This window comes from Rhipicephalus sanguineus, chromosome 2, assembly GCF_013339695.2.
Source record: "Rhipicephalus sanguineus isolate Rsan-2018 chromosome 2, BIME_Rsan_1.4, whole genome shotgun sequence".
Classification (NCBI taxonomy): Eukaryota; Metazoa; Arthropoda; class Arachnida; order Ixodida; family Ixodidae; genus Rhipicephalus; species Rhipicephalus sanguineus.
This window is the reverse complement of record NC_051177.1, coordinates 68,778,454-68,802,032: the sequence shown is the minus strand read 5'-3', so window position 1 is coordinate 68,802,032 and position 23,579 is coordinate 68,778,454. Positions and strand designations below refer to the sequence as shown.

The following is a 23,579-nucleotide window of genomic DNA, read 5'->3' as shown; positions in this document are numbered from 1 at the left end:
GTGTTAGGATGCGTTGGTTAACGCGCAGAGCCCACCAAATTCGCTCTAATTAAAAAAAAAAACAATACACATGCTCTCGCGAAAAAATAGAAGGGTATATATAGGGTGGCAACTTTGTTGTCTTAGGTACGTCAAAAATGCGCAGGAACACACACACGCATAAATAAATAAATAAATAAATATATATATATATATATATATATACATACGTGGTCGTTCAAAAATTTTTTTCTCGCTTAAAACAAAATCTACTCTTTTGAAACTTTTGGTATAAGTTATTAACAAATTGAACAATAAAATGGTTTATAGCTAAGATTTTTACTACATTGCAAAAATGACATCGAAATGTGGGTAAAATTGCAATTGTGGAAATTTAGGCACTATGTTTCAGCTCCGTTTGCCGAAGTAGTATTTTTTGTCGTTAGTATAGGTCCCTATTATGCTTATATTGTGCTTATATTTCTCACGAAAAAAAACTGTGCTTTTTTTAAAAAAATTCCTAAAAATGCTGCTTTTCGCAATGTTTCCTCACGCAGAAAAATAATGTAAATTCATGCAAAGATGAACAAACTATCATAGTCATGAAAGACCAATGTATTAAGAATAAGAAAATAAATGTGCGTTAGTAATGCCGCGCACCAATAATTTTATTCAAATTATTTCGCACGACACAGATTGACTTCCGAGCGCAAAGTTTAAAGCGCCCCCTAGGCCCCAGAAATTTTTTTCCCAAAAAACGATGATGCAATAACTGCTTTCCACGTCAAGGTGTAACAACGTGCTTTTTTTTCAGCGAAATTGGAGATGGTCATAAAACGACCAGGTACACTTGATATGGAATAGAGAAGTGCTCACCATGACAGTGTTTCCACAATTGTTAAAGATTGTCGTGTGAGCTTTCGTGTATTCGTATTTCTTTGTTTTTATTGTTTTTCAGACATTTGACTTTCCTTTGTTTCTTGACGCCGTATATTAAAGAAAAAAAATAAACCGGCATACAATAAAATAAAACTAAGCCCCACTATCTACATGCTTTAATATAGAAAGTGGAAATGATTAAGAGACTAACAGAAATAAAAAGAAGAGGGGGGGGGGGTGTATTAAGCGCATACTTTGCTGCAGAGGACTAAAGATGCAATTACCAAAGGAATTATTTGAATGGCTAAAGGAACACGAGAATTGAACGGCCCTCCCTACCGACATCACAGAGCTAAAACCTTCCGAACTGAGGGTCACGGTGCGTACACATAAGAAGAGTCAGGAGTTAAAAAAAAAGAAAGAAATAAATAAACAAGAGTCCTTGAGTACGTTCTTTCTTTCTTTTTTTAGCCTAACTTTCTTTTTGCCGGCCGCACTGCACTTAAATGAACCGCCTTGCTCTGAACCGCCGTTCCCTTGGTGAAGACACGCAGCGTCCGTTCTCGAGTGGCCGCGGTTCCCGTCAGCCCAAAATAGAAGGGGACAACTTAACTCTGCTCGGAGTCCTTACGCACGGCGTTTCACTTGGCTTCCTCGTACAAGAGTGAGCTCTTTCTACCGCGACACGAGTGCACTCTCTGTCGCCAGATAATTGTATGCCCAAGTTGACTATCGAGGGGACATCTGAATCCGTTTGATCCGCCGCAGCGTTCCGCACTTACTACACATATATGCGTAAGCTAGAACCGCAAGAAAATTTCACGTACTATACACAGGGCGTTTCTACATAACGAATCCCTCTACGCATAAGTACGTATGTTTACCACGGTGGACGGTCCGGGGAAGCGTGCCGTTCGCAGACCATGAACTTGCGGAACGAACGCGTTGTACGACTGACAGTTGTGACTTCGGGTTCACGTCACTCGTTCCAACCCTAGCAACGGCAACACGTCCATGCACACTAAGCAGAGCTTCGTACACACTCCGGTGCAGTATAGCTGCGCGCCAGTCAATTCATCGTCAAAAGCGCGCAGATAACGTAAACGGCTCCGCGTAAATAGAATCAGTGCGTGAAAGAAAACGGGGGATCACGCTCGGTGGAAAAGAAGAGGTCCACTGGTGCGTACTTCATTTCGACTTCCAACGCTACAAATTTCCGTCGGGCTCCTCTCCACGCGGTCGTTGAGGCACACGCATGAGGCGGGAGGGGTTGGCTGAAGGTAGGGTTCGTGTTCGAACCGGCGGAACGATATTTGTAGTCGTCGTCCTCGCGCCGCGTGCGTGCACGCGTCATTGTGGAGTGTGAGCGAGAGCTGCCCAACGCCGCGCGACGCGATCGTATATTGGCGCTGAATGGCGTTCGCGCGCGTGGGCAGCGACGCGGATCTAAACTGGTGCACGCGGCTTTCTCACGCACGGGCGTCTATAGACCACAATGGTCGGGGCCGCGACGCACTCTCGACGTCGAAAGGCGTCGAGCACGCAAACCATAAAGAAATAAAGAACGAATGAGCTGTCCGTCAACTAGGAAAGAAAGAGGGGAAGGAACACCTCGACGGGGAACGCCAAATTGGCATCTCGTTAACGCCGCCGCGTGAGGTGCATTGAACGACAACGCCGCGAACGAGCGGGCGAGAGAAGGAGCCGATAAAAGAGACACACGATCGCGAAAAACGCGCGAGTTTACAAGCGGAACGTCGGACACTAGTGTAGTGAGGACTGAAGAAGATTGGATGGGGGGAGAGAAAAGAAAGGACCGTCAGGTCGGGATTGTGCTATACCGAAGACGAAACGAAGGCGAGACTGCAGAGATAGGTAGAGCGCTGCTTCTCCGCAGCGCTTGGCAGTACTGCGGCGTACCCCTCCTGTTCAGCAAAAAACCCCCCGCGGCTCCTGCTTGACGCCTCAATGGCGCCCCGCTGTCCTGGCTTCCGGTCGGCCATTGAAGGCGCCTGGCCGCCTGCTGCGGGAAGGTCGGTGGGGAGGATAAAGCAAGCAACCTGCGGCGCTTTTGCCGCTACTGATGCCGATGCTACTGTGGCGGCGGCCCCCATTAATTCGAGCACGGACCAGTGAGTACGAGCGTACGCGGAGGGACAGCAGCCATTGCCGTTTTGTGAATGCGCGAAAGCGAGGGGCGCTGCTGCTGCTGCTACTGCTAGATAGGCCGGCTAGACAGACACATACATACATGGTCGCCGCTGCTATGGCAGAGATGTCAACGGAACTCGGCCCTGCGCCCGTGTGACTGACTGGCCCCAGGGTTGTCTAGCTCCTCCGCGTGTTCCCTTGGTTTTTCTTTATTTGATATCTCGGCTCCCTTTTGATGTCACGTATGGAGGCAGGAGGGTTAGGACCCGGGGTTCCTGTCGTAACGGTTCGCGGCGGGAGACGGGCTCTTCAAGGCGGGATCCCTGCTGGTTTTATAAGAGAAGTGTACCGAGATGTGAGGGGTTTGCGTCGCGACGTTTCCACTTCGCTGTTGGCCGCCCGTCGCTCTCGTCTCGATCGTTTTCGCTTTGAGAACGAAGGTTTCGCTTCGTTATTTTCTCTTTTTTTCAACTCGCACGAGTGGGAATGCGCAGCTCGTTGAAATTAAGAGTGTCTGGGTGACTGTATGGAGCCAGTCTGTTCAAGGGGGCTGAAAGCGAGTGAAGGCGGAGCGGTGAAAGTCAAGATTGTCCTTCACGCCGCGGCGGTTTTCGCAAGCATCTCGAGAGGATTGATCGGCATGTTTGCAATTCCGGCACGCAGTAGGTCCCATTTGAAGCACCGGGACCTCTTGTGGAATTGCCTTTCTCGCCAACCATTCTTTTCTTCTCTCTTACCCCCCCCCCCTTCTTTTTTGTTCTTTTTTTTTTTGTGAATGTGTGCAGTGAGTGAAAACGTCCATTGTACGTACACGGTTGTAGATCGAAATTAAAAAAAATTACGAGCCCACATGCTGAGCCACCGGGGCGAATGAACTGGACGATCACTGACATCTGCGCAAAGACGGGACAGGTTGCGTGTTTGTACAGGTAAAAAACAAAAAAACAAACAAACTAGGAAAGCAAAAGAATACGTATACAGAGACTCTAAATCAGCCTGACGGCAGCCTCTAATTATTATTTTTGATCGCATTGATAGAAGTTTCCAGTGAACGCTGATCGCCATGATTCGGCTAAGCATCAGGAATGTGTGCTTAGTGAGTGAGTGAGTGAGTGAGTGAGTGAGTGAGTGAGTGAGTGAGTGAGTGAGTGAGTGAGTGAGTGAGTGAGTGAGTGAGTGAGTGAGTGAGTGAGTGAGTGAGTGAGCGAGTGAGTGAGTGCGGGAGTGAGTGAGTGAGTGAGTGAGTGAGTGAGTGAGTGAGTGAGTGAGTGAGTGAGTGAGTGAGTGAGTGAGTGAGTGAGTGAGTGAGTGAGTGAGTGAGTGGTGAGTGAGTGAGTGAGTGAGTGAGTGAGTGAGTGAGTGAGTGAGTGAGTGAGTGAGTGAGTGAGTGAGTGAGTGAGTGAGTGAGTGAGTGAGTGAGTGAGTGAGTGAGTGAGTGAGTGAGTGAGTGAGTGAGTGAGTGAGTGAGTGAGTGAGCGAGTGAGTGAGTCTGCGATCAATGAAGTGTACTAAATAGAAATGTAATGTCAAGCTGCTGTGGCAAATTACTCTAACAGCAAGATGGGCGTTGACAATGACACTGGTTCTGTGAGAACGACAGAGTCTGAGTCATACACATTTGTGTAAACGACTCGTTTTTGCAAGTTGTCAATTACGTGCAAAAGAGAGATAGGAGTCAAAGAAATGACACGTCAATTTGCTGCACCAGATCTGAGGATTTTGTTCACACAGTTTAGCTCCATTTCAATTTAGCCATTAGGGACTACTGGTACGCGCAATCGATTTATTCAGTCCACCTCCATGCATCTGAAAGGAAGTTCGGCGTGCCGAGTTCCATCAACAATGGCGAAGGAGTAGCTTTTTCTTCCCTGCAACGGGCACGCTACCGATAATTACCTTGAGTATATATGTAAACACGCACGTATACGCAGAAGACACACAAGGATAAATTTAAAGAAAGAAAATAACAAACCAATCCCAGATAAGCATCCAATACTCGTGAAGTGAATTCATTTGTGCATCATAATAAAAAAAAAACACTGATATATAGACGTGTAGCACAATAAGGTATTTCTTCGCGTGGTTGTCGCAACAAAGACTAAACTTACATAGATCTAATAAAAATGGACAAATAAAATAAAAGTAATTAGATGCCCGTCGAAAAGGAAATCAGCCGACGCGGTGGCTTATACGAGTGGCTGTTGCATTCCGCCAGTATAGAACTCCTTCGGGCTCGATTTAGCGGCCACAGCGGCGGATATTGAAGGAGGAAAATTCAGGAACGCTCGATCGTGTATATTCGAACTTATAGGTCTAATCTCAGACAGTTAAAGCAATCTGAATACCACGCCGCAATGTACGTTGTAATCATGGCTTTTGCGCGTAAAATCTCCCCACTTCTTTGTGAATATTTACGAGAAAGTTCTCTACGGCTGTCAAGGCACGTATACAGAAAGAGAGAGAGAGGAAAGGGGAAGAAAGGGTGAGGTTAACTACATCACTCAAGGCACGTCTAAATCTCGGTTTAGCGGCCATGTCCATCAGCCAAGTATGCTTTCGTCATGGAAACCGCACGTCAAAGTGGCTTATCCTGAAATGTGACTCAATGCTGATAGCTTGTGGGCATTCTATATATAATAAAGTACTTAAGAGAAATGTCTTAGATATGCAAGTATGCAGATGCTGTCTCCTTTCTCGGGTGGTGCCCAAAGCGAGGTTTTAAGGCTGTATATCCACTCGTAGTGCTGTCGTAAGCTGTAACGTCTACGGAAAACTGTGGTGAGCAGCATATATCTACTTGATGCAGCAATGGCGTTTTTGCATGCTTCGGCGTCGAATGACAAAACTCTGTAGAACGCGAAAGAAACGCGAACGGCGGAAAGCGTGGTTTTTCATCACAGTTTATTTAACTGGTTTAACACCGACATGCCTTGACTGTCACTTTCAGTCGGCGTCACAGAGGCACTATATCTTGCTCCAGCTGGCGCTATCGCACCGCGTGTGCTTATAATCTTTCAGTCATGCCTGACGATAGCAACACACACGCGGTGCGATAGCGTCAGCCGGAGCAAGATTCTATATGCTACGGTGACGTCAGCTGAAAAGACGGATTCGCCCACAGTCAAGGCATGTCGGAGTTCGACTGTGCCGAAAGCCACGCTTTCCACTACATGTTCACATGTCTTCTCATCGCGATATTACATATACACACATGCTGCGTCCTGTGCACGTAACTTGCGTAAATTATTTTTGTGCATTCATGTGCACGACTAAGTCATATTCAGGGAGGAGTTAAAATCGGTCGGCTATCTTTTTTCAAAATACCGGCACGACTGGTGATCCGCCAGAAGTGAACTCTGCATCCCAAATGTCGAACGGTGCGTGTCCTTCATTGCGGCCGCAAGCGACATATCTCGAGCGAGAAGTAATTAGCATAAAAATAATATTATTACTGAGCCAATCGCCATACACAGGGATCACTTCGAGAGAATGTACTATACAATTTCTATTCACTCCATGCACAGTCAGCATTATATCTAATTTCTTGGAGAATCACAAATGCATGCAGCCCTGCCAACACATAGACAACATCTGTGAAAAACGTACAGAATCCCGCTCATGCGTTTTCCCGCTATAATATCTCTGGTGCCCGGTCCCAGCAAAGAATCTACAGACACCCACGCGTCGTTCTATGCACTTATTACGTTGCGAACTTTCGCTGCTCTTAATGTGTTTAGGAGGTATGTCACTGAGCAATGGGTTATGTGTACTGCCACAAGGCCATCCATGCGCTCGAAGTAAACGCCAGGCTTCCATGAAGGGGTTATTTAAGCCTCAAACTGATTAATGAATTCTAATTGCGTATAGCTGTGTGCAATGCCTCGGTTTTATTGCTTAAAGGGGTACTGACACAAAATTTCGCGGCCGAGATAGCCTGCTGGATCGATTCCCGTGTACGTGCGTGTACCATCTGCAAAATATCGACAGCGAATAAAGCTTGGAAGGTATTTTATATGAATTTTGAAGTTCGCGAGCGCGATCCAGCATTATAGGCCGCACCTATATAGTGCATTGACACCCTCGGAGGTGACCCGAGGTGACCCCCCTACTTCCCCTACGTAACCGTTGCACCCGGTACAAGTTACGATGACGTCATAGCTGCCATTTCTGTTTTAACGCGCTTCCCGACGAATCGCTCCTCGCGAGCGGGTCAAAACTGAAGTGATTCGCCACGTCGAAAATTCCTTCGATCCACGCCGCAAGAAAATCGTCGCCATCAGACGACGATGAGCCCGACGACGACAAACCGCGCGGAAATGCGTCACTGTTCTGTGTGCTCACGTGACCGAGCGTTTCACTCGCTAGGTGGTGATAGTTGCACCCGGCGGCTTGTCGTTTTTGGAGCTCTGTCAAACCGAAACTGAGGCTGTGTCGGTAATGAGGAGCTTGTAATTAATTATCTGTCGCGCGCTGCACCAAACGATGTGCCGTGTTATGACTAACATGCCCCCAGCAACACATTGCAGCAAAAGAACGCGGGGCGAAAGTTTTTGTGTCAGGACTCCTTTAACAACGTTTATTTCCAAATTTTATCCGCATGTTCACGTTTCCCAGCTACTGTGTTTTTATCGCGATCAGGTGAAAAACTTGTTAGAGCGGTTCTACTGTAAACGTCTCTCTCTCTTTCCTGAAGGAAATAAGATGACTTTTAAGGGCTCGTTATTCATTGTTAAACACAGTATTAATGAGATCTACTAACAGACAATAATGCCTGTTAGTTCTCACTAATACTCTTTCTTTTCTGTTTCATATTTCCTTATCAGCTGTGCATTCACGTTTACACATTTAAAAAATTGTTTTCAAAGTGCGGGGAAAAAATATTTGTAGTTTTACTTGTTTATGTATACGGTCTTTCATTTGTACATGAGCATGCACTGTCAACGGCCAGCAGTATGACATTATACATTTTCCCTTGCTTAATAAAATTGTGTGGACTTCCTTCGGTAACTGTCTCAGCCGATAACTTCGAAGTGCTATTGCATTTGCAGAACAACCTACACATAAAAGTCTTCGCGTGAAGATAAGCACAGAGCAAAGAGAGAATATATGTGGCGTTTTTTTTTCTTTTTAAGAGAGAGAGAAATAACTGAAAAGGAAAAGGCGGGGAGGTTAACCTGGTAGGAACAACCGGTTTGCTACCCTGCACAGGGGTGGGGATATAGGGGTCGGAAAGAGGACAGAGATAGAGTGAGATAAAATAAAAACAAAACAAAAATGCAAACATGCACACACATGCAGGATGTTCATATCAGAGCCGTTCTGATAGAACGGCTCTGATAAGCCAAGTCCACTTTATGTGAAACTGAAAAAAAAACGCAGTTTTTTGCTACAGAAAATATGGAAAGGCTGCAGCTTTGGCAATGTGCTCATGTAACCAAAATACCTCAAATCTATATTGCGGCTAAAATCTGTATATAGCCCACTATCGTTGGTATTCAGAAGTAAAATTTGTATTTGGCTCTTATAGATTGGAACATTTCATTTGGGCTCGTAAAAGACCTCTAAATCGCTGCGAATGAACGATATATAGCAACATTCAGCGATAAAACTAATACCATCATTGTGCTTCGTCGGTGTCGTCCTTGGTTGCATGGGCGTAATGGCGATGACTATAGACTTGTAGAGCGAGTGTTCCTTCCAGGCAAAAGGCGCGCCATTCTGGACTGTCGGCAGCGTTTTCTTGTTCTTAGCATTTATTGAAGGCCTTCGAAAATGCTTCAGCTCTTTTTCTTCTTCTTAGCTCGTTTTATGCCACATCGTTTCGGATCACTTCATTTTCTTCAATAGATCGGTGCCCAATATTTTCATTTCAGTTGTCTTTGTCTTTGCGCTTTATGTATGGACAAGGCGTGTTCAAATGAAAAAGTACAAAACGTCGTAACAACATGACCGTTAACATAGATGCCTATGCCGCTATGGGAGAATGCAGCGAGACATATGGCATGCGATTGGAGTCTCCGCAGTGGATCGGAGCATGCGGGGGCGCCCGCATGCGCAGTAGAGAGCAGATACTCTTACAAAGCGCGCCGTCCAATTGACGTGGCAGTGCGTGTGATTACAGGATGGCGTTCACATTGCAAAATTTGACGATTGAGGAGTATAGCGGGGCGTTATCAGATTTCTGACAGCGGAAGGTGTTGAACCGGCCACCATTCATCGCATGGGATTTCCATGTGTTGGGTCCCCTGAAAAAACGCCTGGATGAGAAGCGCTTCAACGCGTCTCGTCACGGTGACAGGAATTCTGGGAACAAGAAATCCTTCGGCTGGTTCATCAATGGGATCATTGCGATCAGACACATAGTGCATACTTTGAATAAAGTATTAATTTATACCCACAGTGTCGTTTCGTGCCTTTTCATTTTGACACCCCTTTATAATAGAACTATACCGACTCTTCAATAGAAAATAAAACGTGGTGGTTCTCAAGCGCATAAATAGCTTTATGCAGAGGCTGTTGCTCAGACCGTTTAGAGGTTTCAAGCGTCATGAAGCAGCGCCCACATAGGCCTTGAGAAGCATGTGCTGAGTGGTGGTGAGGCTTCTTAAATTAAGATGCATGAAGATGCATGACCACTGAATAAAAGAAACGAATTACTATACTGGCAGTAAGTTATGGTGTATACGCCAGACATCCCTCGGGAGATAACCTAAAAAGAAGGACGCGTCTTTTTTTTGTTTTTTTTTATAGGTTACCTTGTTTTTTGACAGAGGAAACCTCTTATAAAAATAAGTCAGGTCCTGCCTCATATTGCATATGAACCCCGACACAAATGAACAGCTGGGAGCAACGTCTAACGAATCCTCCAGCACAAGGATGGCCGGTGACTGGCTGTTTAGCGTAAGGTTGGGTACGGTGCCAATATGCTGCATCTAATTGGTTCTCGAGAAAAACGTCACTATGCCATAACGCGCCATCAACTCCGCCAGTAGGGGGGAGACTGGCACGGAACGCGACACTCCGGCTGCGCGTGTAACTTTCGCTCGTGGTACGCGAGCACACGCGCTTCCACTGCGCGTGCATGCGTTTATATATGGCTTTCATTTTTGCCACCGATGTTCCCTGCTGCTGTTGCTGCAACTAGGCCCGTTCAATCTCTGCCGCACAGCGTTTGTTGCGCAACGGTTTGACGTCGACGCGCGCGCCGCCTCACGCATCACGTGACTCCCCACCTTCCTCCGCAAGGCTTCCCGTGCGTATCGTTTTGTAAGCGTATACGTACCCCCTCCCCATCTACACGCCTGCTTTGACGGGTAGCAGTGTGAGGTAAGCCTCGTTTAACGGCTTCCTATCCTTGCCTCGCGGAACAAATTCAACACTAACGCCCCACGTCCATATAACACGGGACGCCACGTGGACTCGCGGGAAAGACTACGCCTTCCTCAGAGCGTCCCTTTCTCCGCCTCTCGCCACTTTCTCTAATCGCGTGCGAGCTCTCTCTCCCTCCCTTGACGTTGCCAACATTTAACGCTCCTCTCCGCTCTTCAAAAATCGCAGCCACCCCATCCCTCCACCCATTTATGGATTCCATCCGTTAAAGAAACCAATCTATCCGGAACGGAAGTGTCGTCGTCGTCACCGGCGGCGTACAGCCAGCAGCGCGCCCGTCATTGTTTACACGACTCAACGCGCGCGAGCGAGCCGACCAGCCAGCCGGGCAGCAGCGGCAGACAGCAGGGGCCGCAGTGGTGGTGGCAGTGGCGGTGCCTCGCGTACGGCCCGGCACGCGAACGCCAGCTGGCGCCGCGCCGGTCGCAGGAGCAGCTCGCCCCCGCGTTCTCTCTCTCTCTCTTCAAACTACTGCACTCTCTCTCATTCCTCCTCAACCCGTCAGACCCCACTCCTTCCCTTTCTCATATGCCGAAGAAAAAGAGAAAAGTGGGGCCGGTCCCCAGGTAACCAGAAGGGCGTCGCCGCAGCAACGTTGGGCGGGGCCTAGAAAAATTTGGGGGCGTGGTCATTGATAAAGAGGGGCGGTGCCTTCCGCGGAGATGCTGTGGGGGGGAAGGCTTTCCAGGCTCCACGGAGGCCTCGAGGATCCGATACCGTTGTTGGATCTGCATCTGCTGTCCCCCCCTACCCTCATCCCATCCCATCGACCTTCCCTCTCGTTCACACTGCGTAAGAAGCGGGGGGGAGGGGGGAAGCGGGGGGGACGCCTGTCGGTTGTCGTAAGGAGGGCGCAAATGGGTAGGGGGGGCGCAGAGTTGCCGGAGGAAGGAAAGAGGGGGTGAGGAGGGGACAACTGCGACCAGAGAGCCGCGTCGTCGAGCGCACGGCCGGCGGCGGCGGCGGCAGCGTTTCAAGATGGCAGCCAAGCGGAGACGCTGAGAGGAAAGCGGCCCGAAAAAGCGCGCGTGTGTGTGTGCGTGTCACGACCGGGAGCGTGCGTCGTTCGACGGGCGCCGTTCGGCCCCTGCAACCCCCGGCCCGACCGCCATGCGACACTGGGACTGCCATACGGACGGTGAGTGTTTCGAGATCGTCCACCGACGGCCGTCGGAAAAACGCACGGACACGGATACTGCATAACCCGAGCGCGCGGGCCGCCGCTACGCACGTGACCGCCGTTTTCTGAACGACTGTTTCAACGGTCTTAGCGGGGAAAGGAGAGCGATTATATGCGCTCCATCAACGACGCCGGTTTTGCATTGGGCCTTGGCTTGACCGAGAGCACGTGGGTTCGAAGCGTTGACCGAAAGGCCAATAGCACAGGCGCTAATGTTACGTCAGGGTACCCAACAAACGATACATTCGGGCCTATATGAACGACAGACATAATGTTGCATTTCCCGCAACGACGTTTACAAGCTTCGTTAATAACGCGACAGTGTCATTACTCAATGGCAGAAAGTGACTCACAGTATACGTTCCATTTTAAGTTAAGATTGTCGTTTCGACTGCTAAGCACGTTGTGAGTGCAAGCTCCGTGCGATTCTGACACTGTTTTCATTTTACTTATATTCACAGCCGTAGACAGGTGGAAAATGGATTGGCAGTACGGATCGATTCTCCATTTCCGATTAGTCCCGCAAATATTGCTAAGTCTTTGTTACGGTAACGCTTCAGCGGAGCACTTCCGGTGATATCTCGGCAAAATATATAGGAGTGGTGAAACAATGGACTACTTCGTAATGCGTGTGTACTGCACGGAACTTTTCACGCACGGCTGCGCCCGTCCCGACACCACGTGTTGCAGTGGTTCTTGTTGTTGGTTTGCTTATCTCATCTGGTCGTGTGTATACAAATAATAGCCTACGTGCTTCCAGCATAAACACTAAGCAATTGCAGGTTTTGCACCGCCGCGGCCCAGTGTCACAGTCGCTTAACGGGCTCTTGCCCTATAAGCGATAGATATGTAAAACAGAAGACTCACTGACACACCAGGCTCATTCTGAACAAATGCACGTTTTTCATGGACATACATGTGCATACCTCCGTCATTGTAATATTTCATACATGCTCAATTGCATAAATTGTAGAATAACTCGCAGGGGCTCGTCCTTGAAATTTTGAGCTTCAATGTGCGGTCACACTTGGTCGTGTTTGCGCATCTCACGATTTTGTTCGATGCTTTTCAGTTTCCTCAATTCCCTCATACAGTATTATATAAGGATATATATAATATATGCATATAAAAGATTACATGTATAAAAATACGCGCTTTTCATATTTTTCCTGTCTACATTTCCCGTCAACATGTTTACGGGTGCTTCTATCAATACGGCGTATATCTCGCTGCACCGATATATAGCATGCAACGTATCGGTTTGAATGCTGGTAATGCGCGCATTTCGAGAAGAGTGCTGTGCAGTGTCGTGTCGAGGCGACGCGTATAAAATGACACATTTTAAGAGAGAGTGCCAAGTCCATGGGCCTATATATATCTTTGTCTGCAGTAACGTGAACAACGAGGGCATACATTTGAATGTATGAACGCTACCTGTACAAATGTATACATCCACGCGTAAGATCACATTGGAAATATATATATATATATATATATATATATATATATATATATATATATATATATATATATATATATATATATATATATATATATATATATATATACCAGAAACGTATACTTTTGAAGAAGTATATATGGCGACTTTGTTTTCGAGTTTGACATTTGGCAATTCATTGCGACAGGCAGCATATGTTTATGCATTCTAAAAAGACAGGGCGTGCAAACACGGACACAAGTAAGAAGTCAGGACACCACAAACGGCGTTTGTGGTGTCCTGACTTCTTTCTTGTGTCCGTGTTTGCACGCCCTGTCTTTTTAGAATGAATATACTTACCAACTAGCTCAGCTCTCTGTTATTTTAATATACTTATGCACGCGAGCACATTATGCGACGAAACTGTAATAGGGGGTTGATATGCTATATATGGAACGCAGCCATGCCACTGAGAAGAAAAAGAAAAAAAAAAGAAATTTTCCCGATTACGCCGAAGAAAATGCGCCACTTATGAAAATATGCGACAATATGTCACGTTCTTGCTTCGACGTAGCATATGAAATACTATAACTTCTGCGCGTGCCATTATTTCAGTCAGCATGTCATCACGATGAGAGCAATTAGCACTTAGAAGTTAGAAATAATTAGGAGATAATCTGAACCGGTTAATTGAGATGAATATTCTGCACTGTAAACCATATGATGGCCGTTAGCTCTAACATCTATCGCTTCCTGCGCTTCTGTTTCCTTGTCGCGCAAGCGGTAATAGTCTTCCCATTATCTTGCCTGCAGCAACCGAATTTCTGTATGCTGTATTATCGCAGTAAAATAATCCTTTGTCATACCTGCGTACACGAATCCATAAGGCCGGTATATAAACTACGAAATACTTCTTATTAACAGAATAAGCAACGCGCACTAATAATAATTAATAGCAATTTATCGGTTTCTATAGACGTGCCAAAATCACGATATGACTGTCAGACACGCAATAGTGAAAGACTCCGGAATAATTCTGACTACCTCGGTTTGTTCAACGATCAGGTCAATGTAAGTGTTTTTGCAGTTCGCCCACACTGAAACGCGACCGCCGTGACCGGGAATCAAACCCGCATACTCGAGCAAAGCAGCGGGAGACCTGCTCAGCTACCACGACGGATAATTAACAAGCAAAGCTAATCGTCACATCGCATTTCAACGTGGAATACTTATTCTATATCCGCCGCCTCTTTTATCGGGTTATGTTAAAAAATGCACGCGCCCGCCGTTATTGATCGTCTTCGTCGCCTCAGGAACCCGCGCTTGTATGCGGTGAAATTAACGGTCGCCCCAAACTCGATTTATTTGTCGAAGACGCCGCAGGCTTCTTACGGGATAAGTTCCTCGTTAACAAGTATACTCTTATAAACGTGGTTTTATATATTAATATTGACTGCTTAGCAATTTAATCTTCTTTGATCTGTCTTTGTGTGGACTTGTCTGAATACTGCGATGTGCGTGTCTGTCTTTCAAATTTAAGTTTCAAGTTTATTCATAAACGACATCAGTTTTAAATAACAGTCAATACAAGATTGGCAACAGTGAATGTCAACACAGGGAGCCCCGAAATTCAATACATTCAGGTGGGCTTTTTTTTTTTTATTGAAATAAAAATAAAGGAAGGAGGTTGTCATTTCTTGGCTATACTCTTCCAATTTAGTTGTTATTATAAAAAAAAGTAAGAAACAAAAAGAATATATATATATATATATATATATATATATATATATATATATATATATATATATATATATATATATATATATATATATATATATTGTTTGTTTGTTTTTTGTTTCTTACTTTTTTGTCTTCGTGATGGCCATGGACCCATGGTGTTTTCGCTAATGAGAACGTTCGCTCTGAGTCCAGCGAGTGGAGTTCCTGTTCGAGTAGCTGTCTATGTGCGATGTGCTTGGGACAGTCGCGCAACAGATGATGCACATCCTCTCCGTCATGGCTGCACGAACATGAGGACGATGGCACACACTGAATTCAAAGTAAAAAGTGATGTGTGTAAGCAGTTCCGAGTCTTAGGCAATGTATGAGTGTGTCGATACGTCGCGGAAACTGAGGGTCTAATTGGTACTCAAGATAGGGTCAATAGCGATATATGTATAAATTGATTCCTTTGTGCTGTCTGAGAACCAGGTGAACAAGCACAATTCATGTTTTAGTCCTCGTAACATGCGGTGGATGTCGCATGTGATATGGGAATGAGACGGGTATATGGTTGTAATTATGAGCGGCTTTTGCTATATGTGATATGAATGGGAAAAAAAGTGGCATATACACTAATCAGTGGTTACAGTAACTATACAGACAATCTGAAGAGGTAAAGAAAACCGCGACAAATAAGAACACATAAAGCAGTTTAGTATAGGACAGAAATGGCAAAGGAGACTTCTACCACGAACAAGCAATGTCGCGTGATAATAAAAAGCATAAAAGCAATGTAAGATGTAGTATTATTGCTACGTAAATTATTATTATTACAATAACAAAGGTCAGTTCTTAGGATGATGAGAGTTGTTCCATGAAATATAGCTTGGTCCTTGAATACATGCCCTGTTCGTGATGATTTAATGGTATGTAAATGGAATTCCACACTTTGTATACCCTATATCTCTAAGCACACTTTACATATCGTGGATTGTATACTTTTATCACATGGAAATAATTGTAATTTATTTTCTGGCTGCTTTTTTTTTTTTTTTTTTTGCTTAAGCGCTGCGTGCCCTTTAAGGCAGTGAATGGCGTGCGGCCTATCCGCGCGGCTGTTCTTGATGGAAAATCACAGTGAACGCGGAGTCTTCTAGAAAGGAAACGCAAGCAAGTCAGATGCCAATTATTGTTCCTCGACAAAAATACACCAGTGGGTTCAACTTTCTTAAACAGCCTAAATATAACTTATACCTTTGACTTAAGTTATTTTGACACTGATTTCTAAGTGGTTCGTTAGGAGAAAGTCAGATGAAAGACGTCGACGCGAAAAGAATATGATTATATGAAATCGACTGCCCGTTTATCTTTGCATATTATGCAAAGCGTTCGAAGGCATGCTGGCCCCGATGAGCTCATACCACAACTGAACAGTCACTGCTGGAATGCCGACCCGAACTGTCTGCACAGCGAAAATCATTGAAAGGGGTACTGACACAAAATTTCGCGGCCGAGATAGCCTGCTGGATCGATTTCCGTGTACGTGCGTGTACCATCTGCGAAATATCGACAGCGAATAAAGCTTGGAAGGTATTTTATATGAATATTGAAGTTCGCGCGCGCGATCCAGCATTATAGGGCGCACCTATTGCATTGACACCCTCGGAGGTGACCCGAGGTGACCCCCCTACTTCCCCTACGTAACCGTTGTAGCCGGTACAACAAGTTGTGATGACGTCGTAGCCGCCATTTTTGTTTTGACGCGCTCGCCGCTGCGCTGTTGGTGTCTCAAGGAAATCGTCGCCAACAGACGACGATGAGGAGGACGACGACAACGAGGACGATGATGGCGACGACATCGCGCAGCACGTGCGGGAAGCGTGCGAATGCGTGGAGACGACGCGAACAGCGCGGAAGTGCGTCACACTTCTGTGTGCTGACGTGATCGAGTGCTGCAGCCGCTAGGTGGTGATAGTTGCACCCGGAGGCTTGTCGTTTTTGAAACCGAAACTGACACTGGTCGGTAATGAGGAGCCTGTAATTAATTATCTGTCGCGCGCTGCAGCAAACGATGTGCCGTGTTATGACTGACAGGCCCCCAGCAACACATTGCAGCAAAAAAAAACGCGAGGCCGAAATTTTTGTGTCAGTACCCCTTTAAGGCCTTACTGAACTTTTTGCGTGCCAGTGGCCTATTGAATAGGCTTTAGTACTCCCGCTCTACAGCTTCCTTTTGTTTATATTTATTTTATCGCGCGCCTGCTCTTCTCTCCGCTTTCCTTTCCATCTTTCTTTCCCTTTCCCCCTCCCCTAAGTGTAGGGTAGCAAACCGGATGCTACAATTCTGGTTAACCTCCCTGCCTTTCTCTCGTCTCTCTCTCTCTTTATTTTATTTTTGCATTTAACAATGACATTGATCTTACGCGAGAATATAGCAGGGAGGGCATACCTACACATAAATACAAAGAAGTACAATTACATCAGGCATACAATGCAAAAAATGCTATCACAATTGTTACATGAACATCACCTGTGGTAATATAAAAGGTGTATAAACTATATATGTATACACATCCCGACGATTATATATACATATTTACACTATGATAGACAGAGAGAGAAGCAAGAAAATACAGGGACGTTAACCAGACGCACGTACGGTTTGCTACCCTGCGCTGGGGGAGAGCGATAAGGGGGAGAGACAGAGGAAGAGGAGAGAAGAGGGATGGACACAATCACAAGCACACTTGGGGGAGCACATCCAGTCTACAGGTGGTCGCTCAGATCTGTTGACTTGGGGTATTTCAGTAGCGCTTTCGTTGCCTTCTGCGCCCTCGGCGCACGTGTCCATGGTCCTACAATCTTGTTTACAGAAAATGGTCTTGAGTCCAGTTGATCCAAAAGCAGCCGGAGCGGGCATATCGCTGGGTGTCAAGCGAGTACAGCTGCACAGGCCATGTTCAATTTGTTTTTTGTTTTTTTTTTTCTGTTCCGTAGGAGTCGCATGTAGATGAGTCCGCTATACCGATGCGAAACGAGCATGCCGTTGTGAAAGCAACACCCATCCAAAGGTGCATAACAATGTCGCATCGGAGAAATTCGTGATAGCTGCATGCAGATTCAGCGAAGGATCAAGTTTGTGTAGCTGATACCTTTGGAAGCTATATAGGGGACGACCAAAACATGCGTGTAAGATTCCGAGCCAGTAAATAAAGTACTGTGATAATACTAATATGATAATATGATAACAATACTATGATAGGATGTATGATAAAGCAGTGAGGTTATTGAAATACGAAATCCGGACAAAAATCAATTGATTAAAAAAAAAAAAGAAAAGAAAGAACGAAACGGCAAGGGTACTTAACGAAACACTGAATAGAAACACCAAATCAAATTACACTGATGGATTATCATTCCCCTGCTCTATTTTTCATAATAACGGCTGACAAACTGTGTTGAACGCTGTCTGGGGCATGTACGAAATCAAACATTTGGATGAGGCTTATACAGCTCTGACATCTCGATGTGATTGGTGAGAGCCTAAATCGGCCCTGGGCCTTCATAAAACGAGAGTTCAAGCAGTCTATAGACAACCACCATATCTCGGCTACGCAGTATATATTCTCGTACAGATTTGCAATTTTGATCATATATAACGTCTATATAGATATACCGGGTGGCCAAAATTAAGCCTTATGGTTTTCTTAAAATTATAGGCACTGGGAGGCACGTGAATTCAGGCTGCCTCTGCAACTAAGTTGTGTGTCTGGAACCAAAGTGAGATGGTAATTATCGCTGTCAGCCGCCCATTAACTAAGGCATAATCATTAACTTTTTATTGGCTGCCGAAAGCGGGCATGATTGTACGGAAAAATTAGAGGCAGTCGCTTTTATACAAAGTTCCAGCATATAGGGAAAATTTTTCTAGTATGTCCGTGCTGCGACGTATCCGGCTGCATTGTTTAACTGTGGTTCGCGTGATTATACACATGCAAGGCAGTGAGGAGTGGCGCAGCGTTCCTCGCTGACGTGACGAGCAGTCATTCCATGATATTGCCAGTCGGTAGTAAAAGAGTAATCGTTATCATATTTGCATATGCCTTCGCGACCCGCTGTCAGATTAAACGCCGCACGCAACTTTCACGGCATGTTATAGTCGTGCATTGCGCCAGCCTTCACCTTCCTGTATGCGCAACCATGCGAACAGCAATTAAAACTTTGCAGTAGGATATCTGGAAGCATGAACAATTCTGTCAACTGGAACTGTGTAAACACGACTGCCCCTAATTTTTCATTACAAACGTGCCCGCTTACTGCAGTCTCTGGAAAGTTCATTATTCAGTATTAGTTAATTTTGTGGTTGACAGCGATAATTATCATCTCATTTTGTGCCTATCTGTATTCATAACTTATTTACCAAAGGTAGTATTCGCGTGCTGAGTTTTAAGAAAATCATAAAGCTTAATTTTTATCACTCTGTAGCTAGCCTAAGAAAAAAAGTCCGTAAAAACACGTGCCGATGATTACGATGCTTCCTAATGCGAAAATTAAGCGCTGCAATAAGCGCGTTTTTATTGTGTGATATATTGAGGCAAGCAGTTTGAAAGAGAAATGTGTATTAAGTTAGAGACAACTCCGTTTTCCCCATCGAGGTAGATTTGCGGGAACGAGAGCTCCCCCGAATATTCGCCGCCTGCTTGTGCTTCGGCGGCGCGCACCTCTGGATTCTTATGTCGGTGCCGCTGAGACAGCTCTGCTCGGGCAGCTCTTTTAGCAGCCACGGCAGACGAAGCGCTTCCACCGGACAGAACTGACTCAAATCATCTGCGGGACAAAGCGCGTCGGCTCTTATACGCATGTGACTCGTCGAAGGCTTCAGAGCAATCGCTTGCTTCCAGATACATGCGATCAGCGTCGTACATGCGATGAGATTACAAATACTAGGGCGCCACCTCTAGGCGGCTGTCCTCTCCGAGCTCCCTGTTCGCTTTCGTATGTCATTGTGTTCGTTGTTTTGGCTACGACGGACGAGGCACGCCTATACGCTCAACGCAAGAACGGGCGAGCTGCGCTCTAAAAATTTACTGCCCTGAATGATCGTATACCTGTTCTTTACGACAGGGGAAAAATTCCGTCCTTCACCTTGCGGGACCCCGCTGAACTGATATAGTTATCTGCACTTGTATGCGAATTGCATGGAAAAAAAAGAAGTTTACGGAAGTGTCGGAGAATAAAAATAATAACAAAAAAGTTCAGCTGCACACTGCATACACACGGTGAACCTTGCACGCGGTTTATACGTCGAAGTTTTCAAGGTCTTATATAACCTTCCTGATAACCGTCGAACGCATACTCCGTACTTGATATTCCGTGCGGCTACATTGTTTATGTATGCTCATTGGGCTGCGTTAACGTTCACTCAAGTGACTCGACAAGATGTAAGAAAACCTGTTCAGCAAGTCTGCAGACGTTGTCGTTGTACTTGCTGTTTTATTATTATTTTTTGCTTCAACTCTAGGCGTATACATCTGCAGTATATATATAACACGACGACTGAGGTATATGTCTCTATCGTTTGATAATTTCTGGACTTGAGTCCATTGTGTGAGCAGGTGAAGCTTCTGTGTAGAGCATACGGCAATTGGCCACGAGAGAAGCATATACGTGAGCTCCCAAGCATCTAGTTTGCACGTCGGAGTCATCCGCGCGCTGAGCAGGGCCATGTGCTCGCTTTTTCCATACGAGTAAATTCTTATATATTTGTTTTAAAATTACTTTCTTTGGCTGTAGCGCTTCTGTGCGCAGTTTGATATCTCCATAAAGACGCGAGAGGCTGTTAGACTAGTATACTTTTACAGTTGTCTAGGCGAAACCCCAAAATTCGTCCGTCATGTCCCCACTACTCACCACTGGTGCACTAAAATGAACAAGGGAACACACGGGCGGCAGACGCCAGTTAAGGTTTCTGGACAAACGCATAGCCGATAATTGAGAGACTTTATATGAACCGCCGGGATAAAAGCTATTGCTAAACACCGGGGCCGCACGTTACAGCTTCGCTCGTTAACCATTTTTACGGAGTGCTCGAGCTGTGATTTTTTTATTATTCGTATTGTTATACAGCAGCGGAACATGTAAATAGTGAGAGGGCCGTAATCCTTCTTGCCTCTCTGTGCCGCTGCTGCTTTTTCTGCATGCGGGCAAGCGTGAACAATTTGACACGTGTCGTAGCATTTCCTTTGTTCTTTCCTTACGGTCACGTGGCGCACCGGTCATTAACCCTTTCAGCCCTGAATTTTTTTAACGGGTAGATAATTATTATCTTCTTGATATTGCTTTTTTTATCACCACAAGAGCACGAAAATAATATTTTCTGAGCATCCCCTCAGTCTATGAGGAAACTAGCGTCATGTCCTAAATATATATGACACCAGGGCTTAGTGGTTGTGAAGGGAAATATGGTGAATTTCGATATTGCTATTTATTTTACTCTGTTTATACCTGAAATTGTTTTGAAGCTAGCATGCCAGCAACCATATATGGGTTACTGCGTCTCAAAGGTCCAAAAGCAAGTTTTTGCATACGTGACACAGTGCTCTTCAATGCACTTGAATGGTCATTATCTCATTATTGGACGCCTTGTAAGATCTAACATCATAATAAGTTGCCCAATCCTCATTTGGCGCGCCGCAATTATTGTCGCCCGTGCCTGCATGGGTAAGCTGATGTAACTGCACTTCATCCTCGTTATCTTCAAGCCCAATCATGCACCATTCTTACACTGCAGCAAACGTATTCGGATCAATTATGTATAATCTCGCTGTTGGGACCCCCTTGCAAATTAGCAAGAAACGCAGGCTGATTTCCCGAGGAGAATAACAAGAAATTGGAAGCAGACACAAGCGCCACGGCTCTGGTCATCATGCAATGCATTCAAAGATCTCACGACCACTAAGCCCTCCTATATTTAGGACATGAAGATTTTTCATTGCAGCGACCTAAGCGGAAATGTTAGGGGAGGCCCTTTTTGCAAATAGGCCATCAAGCACTTTAGAAACAACAGAGAAAATTACGATAGCTACAGAGAAAATACTTATTCAGTAAAATGTCATCAAATATTCACTCACAGATGTAGAGGGAGTACTGCGAGGGTAGAGCGACTGTGTTACTCTCGCCAGAGTTCTTTAACGCCGTGGAGGAGTAGTGGAGAGTTAGCCGCGGAACTTGCTCTTTCCTTGAAGGCAGAGTAAAAGAGACCGCGAACTCTCTGCTACTCAGATAGAGTTCCCAATCCACGGAACTCCCTCCCTGACGTAGCGTGAACAGGGTCGGGAACTCCCTCCTAAGCAGACGGAGTACAAACTAGCGCTAGCTTCTGGCCGACGCCGCACAGCGATATATAACTGTCTCTTAGCCATAATCCTCCGAGCGTAGACGCCACAGATGTCACTTTATTGAGCAAGTTAATAGGATAGCTTTCAGTAATAACAAAAGAAAGTGTTGTGATCGTAAACATTTGGTTTCTGAAACGCCAACAGAGGCATGCTTCGAAGCCTCGAACATCGGCAAATTCTAATGCATCGCCAACTTAGTTTACGACACAAACTAATTGCCACTGGAATAAGGTAGACACTAAAGCATTATTGCAATAAAAGAAGAGTCGTGAGAGAAAAAAAAAAAAAAACGTCCGGCAGGAGGAATCGAACCTGCCACCATAAGATTCTCAAGCCGAGGTCTCTACCACTACGCCACGCCCCAATTTTTTTTTCTTTCATGGTATTTATTCAACATAGGATAGCACTTGAAAGCAATTGAATACAGACAAAGAACTAATATGTTAATTATGCTCTTATCGCAACACAATGACGAACGCCACGCCCCAACGCAGCACTCTTGCCGTAAAAAGACTAGTCAAGACAGAGTTCAGCGCTCGACTTCATCTTTACGGGTCGCATACTGAAGATAGACGCGATCTTTCTTTTCAAATAAAATTCGCGTCTTCATAACACACAAAACAGCTGACGACCACGAATGACATTCAATAACCTGTATTTTCTCGCGCTATCGACGATACACCCGCACAGCGCCCGTGTACTGATTTGCATCTGAATCGATAGGTGCAACTACATACATAACCGATCGCCAAACACCAAATTGAACGTGCAAGAAAGTATGCCATCATGTTAGTTCAACAAGGCGTACTAATTGACAAGTCTGTGTCTGCGAAGTGCCGGCGAGTGCGCCCGGCGGCTTTCGGTGGCTGCCGGGGTGCGTTTGCTGAAAGCGGCGTCGTAACGATGCCCATCGCTTCTTGTACGAGCACCGTACGCAAGAAAAAATGGTTCATTCAGGTTAACCGATACTAAAGCTCTACTGTACACTCATTTTTACACGTAGGAATTGCGTATCCTTAAACCCAGAAGCGCCGACAGCATGTACACACGGACTCGGCAGGTGCGCTAGGCCTACCTTCGCTGGGAGTCGTACGGGTCATATTGAGTGCGACCGATCTCGGCGCAAGTGGCTGACGAAGGTTGAAGAATGCGCATTTTATCGTCGAAAGCTTTGAATGCATTAAAATGCAACCGAGGTTGAGCGAAAGTGCGAGAATCGCCAGAGATGCGCTTGCATTGTGGTGATGTTGACCGTCGTTGATTTTCTGGCGTACGTGCCGCGCCTGCCGTGGCACCGCATGTCCGAGCGGACGCCAGATCGTAACGTCGTAAAGTATTCATCAGCCAGCCCTGGTAAAAGATCGCCGCAAGTGTATTTGTAAGCGCGTGACTACAACTCTCAGATTTGGGCATGAGCGGCTGTACGGCATTGAGCCGATATCAT

The 23,579-nt window shown here is 45.8% G+C and overlaps 1 protein-coding gene across 1 annotated transcript in view; it reads left to right on the top strand.

The window, feature by feature from the left end:
• The first annotated feature begins 11,371 nt into the window (after positions 1-11,371).
• LOC119383129 (paired box protein Pax-6-like) overlaps positions 11,372-23,579 on the top strand; it is an 84,310-nt gene continuing 72,102 nt past the window's right edge. Inside the window, exon 1 of the mRNA XM_049412425.1 lies at positions 11,372-11,536. Coding sequence (XP_049268382.1) covers positions 11,509-11,536 — 28 coding nt within the window. The 5' untranslated portion in view covers positions 11,372-11,508. The remainder of the gene's footprint in view (positions 11,537-23,579) is intronic.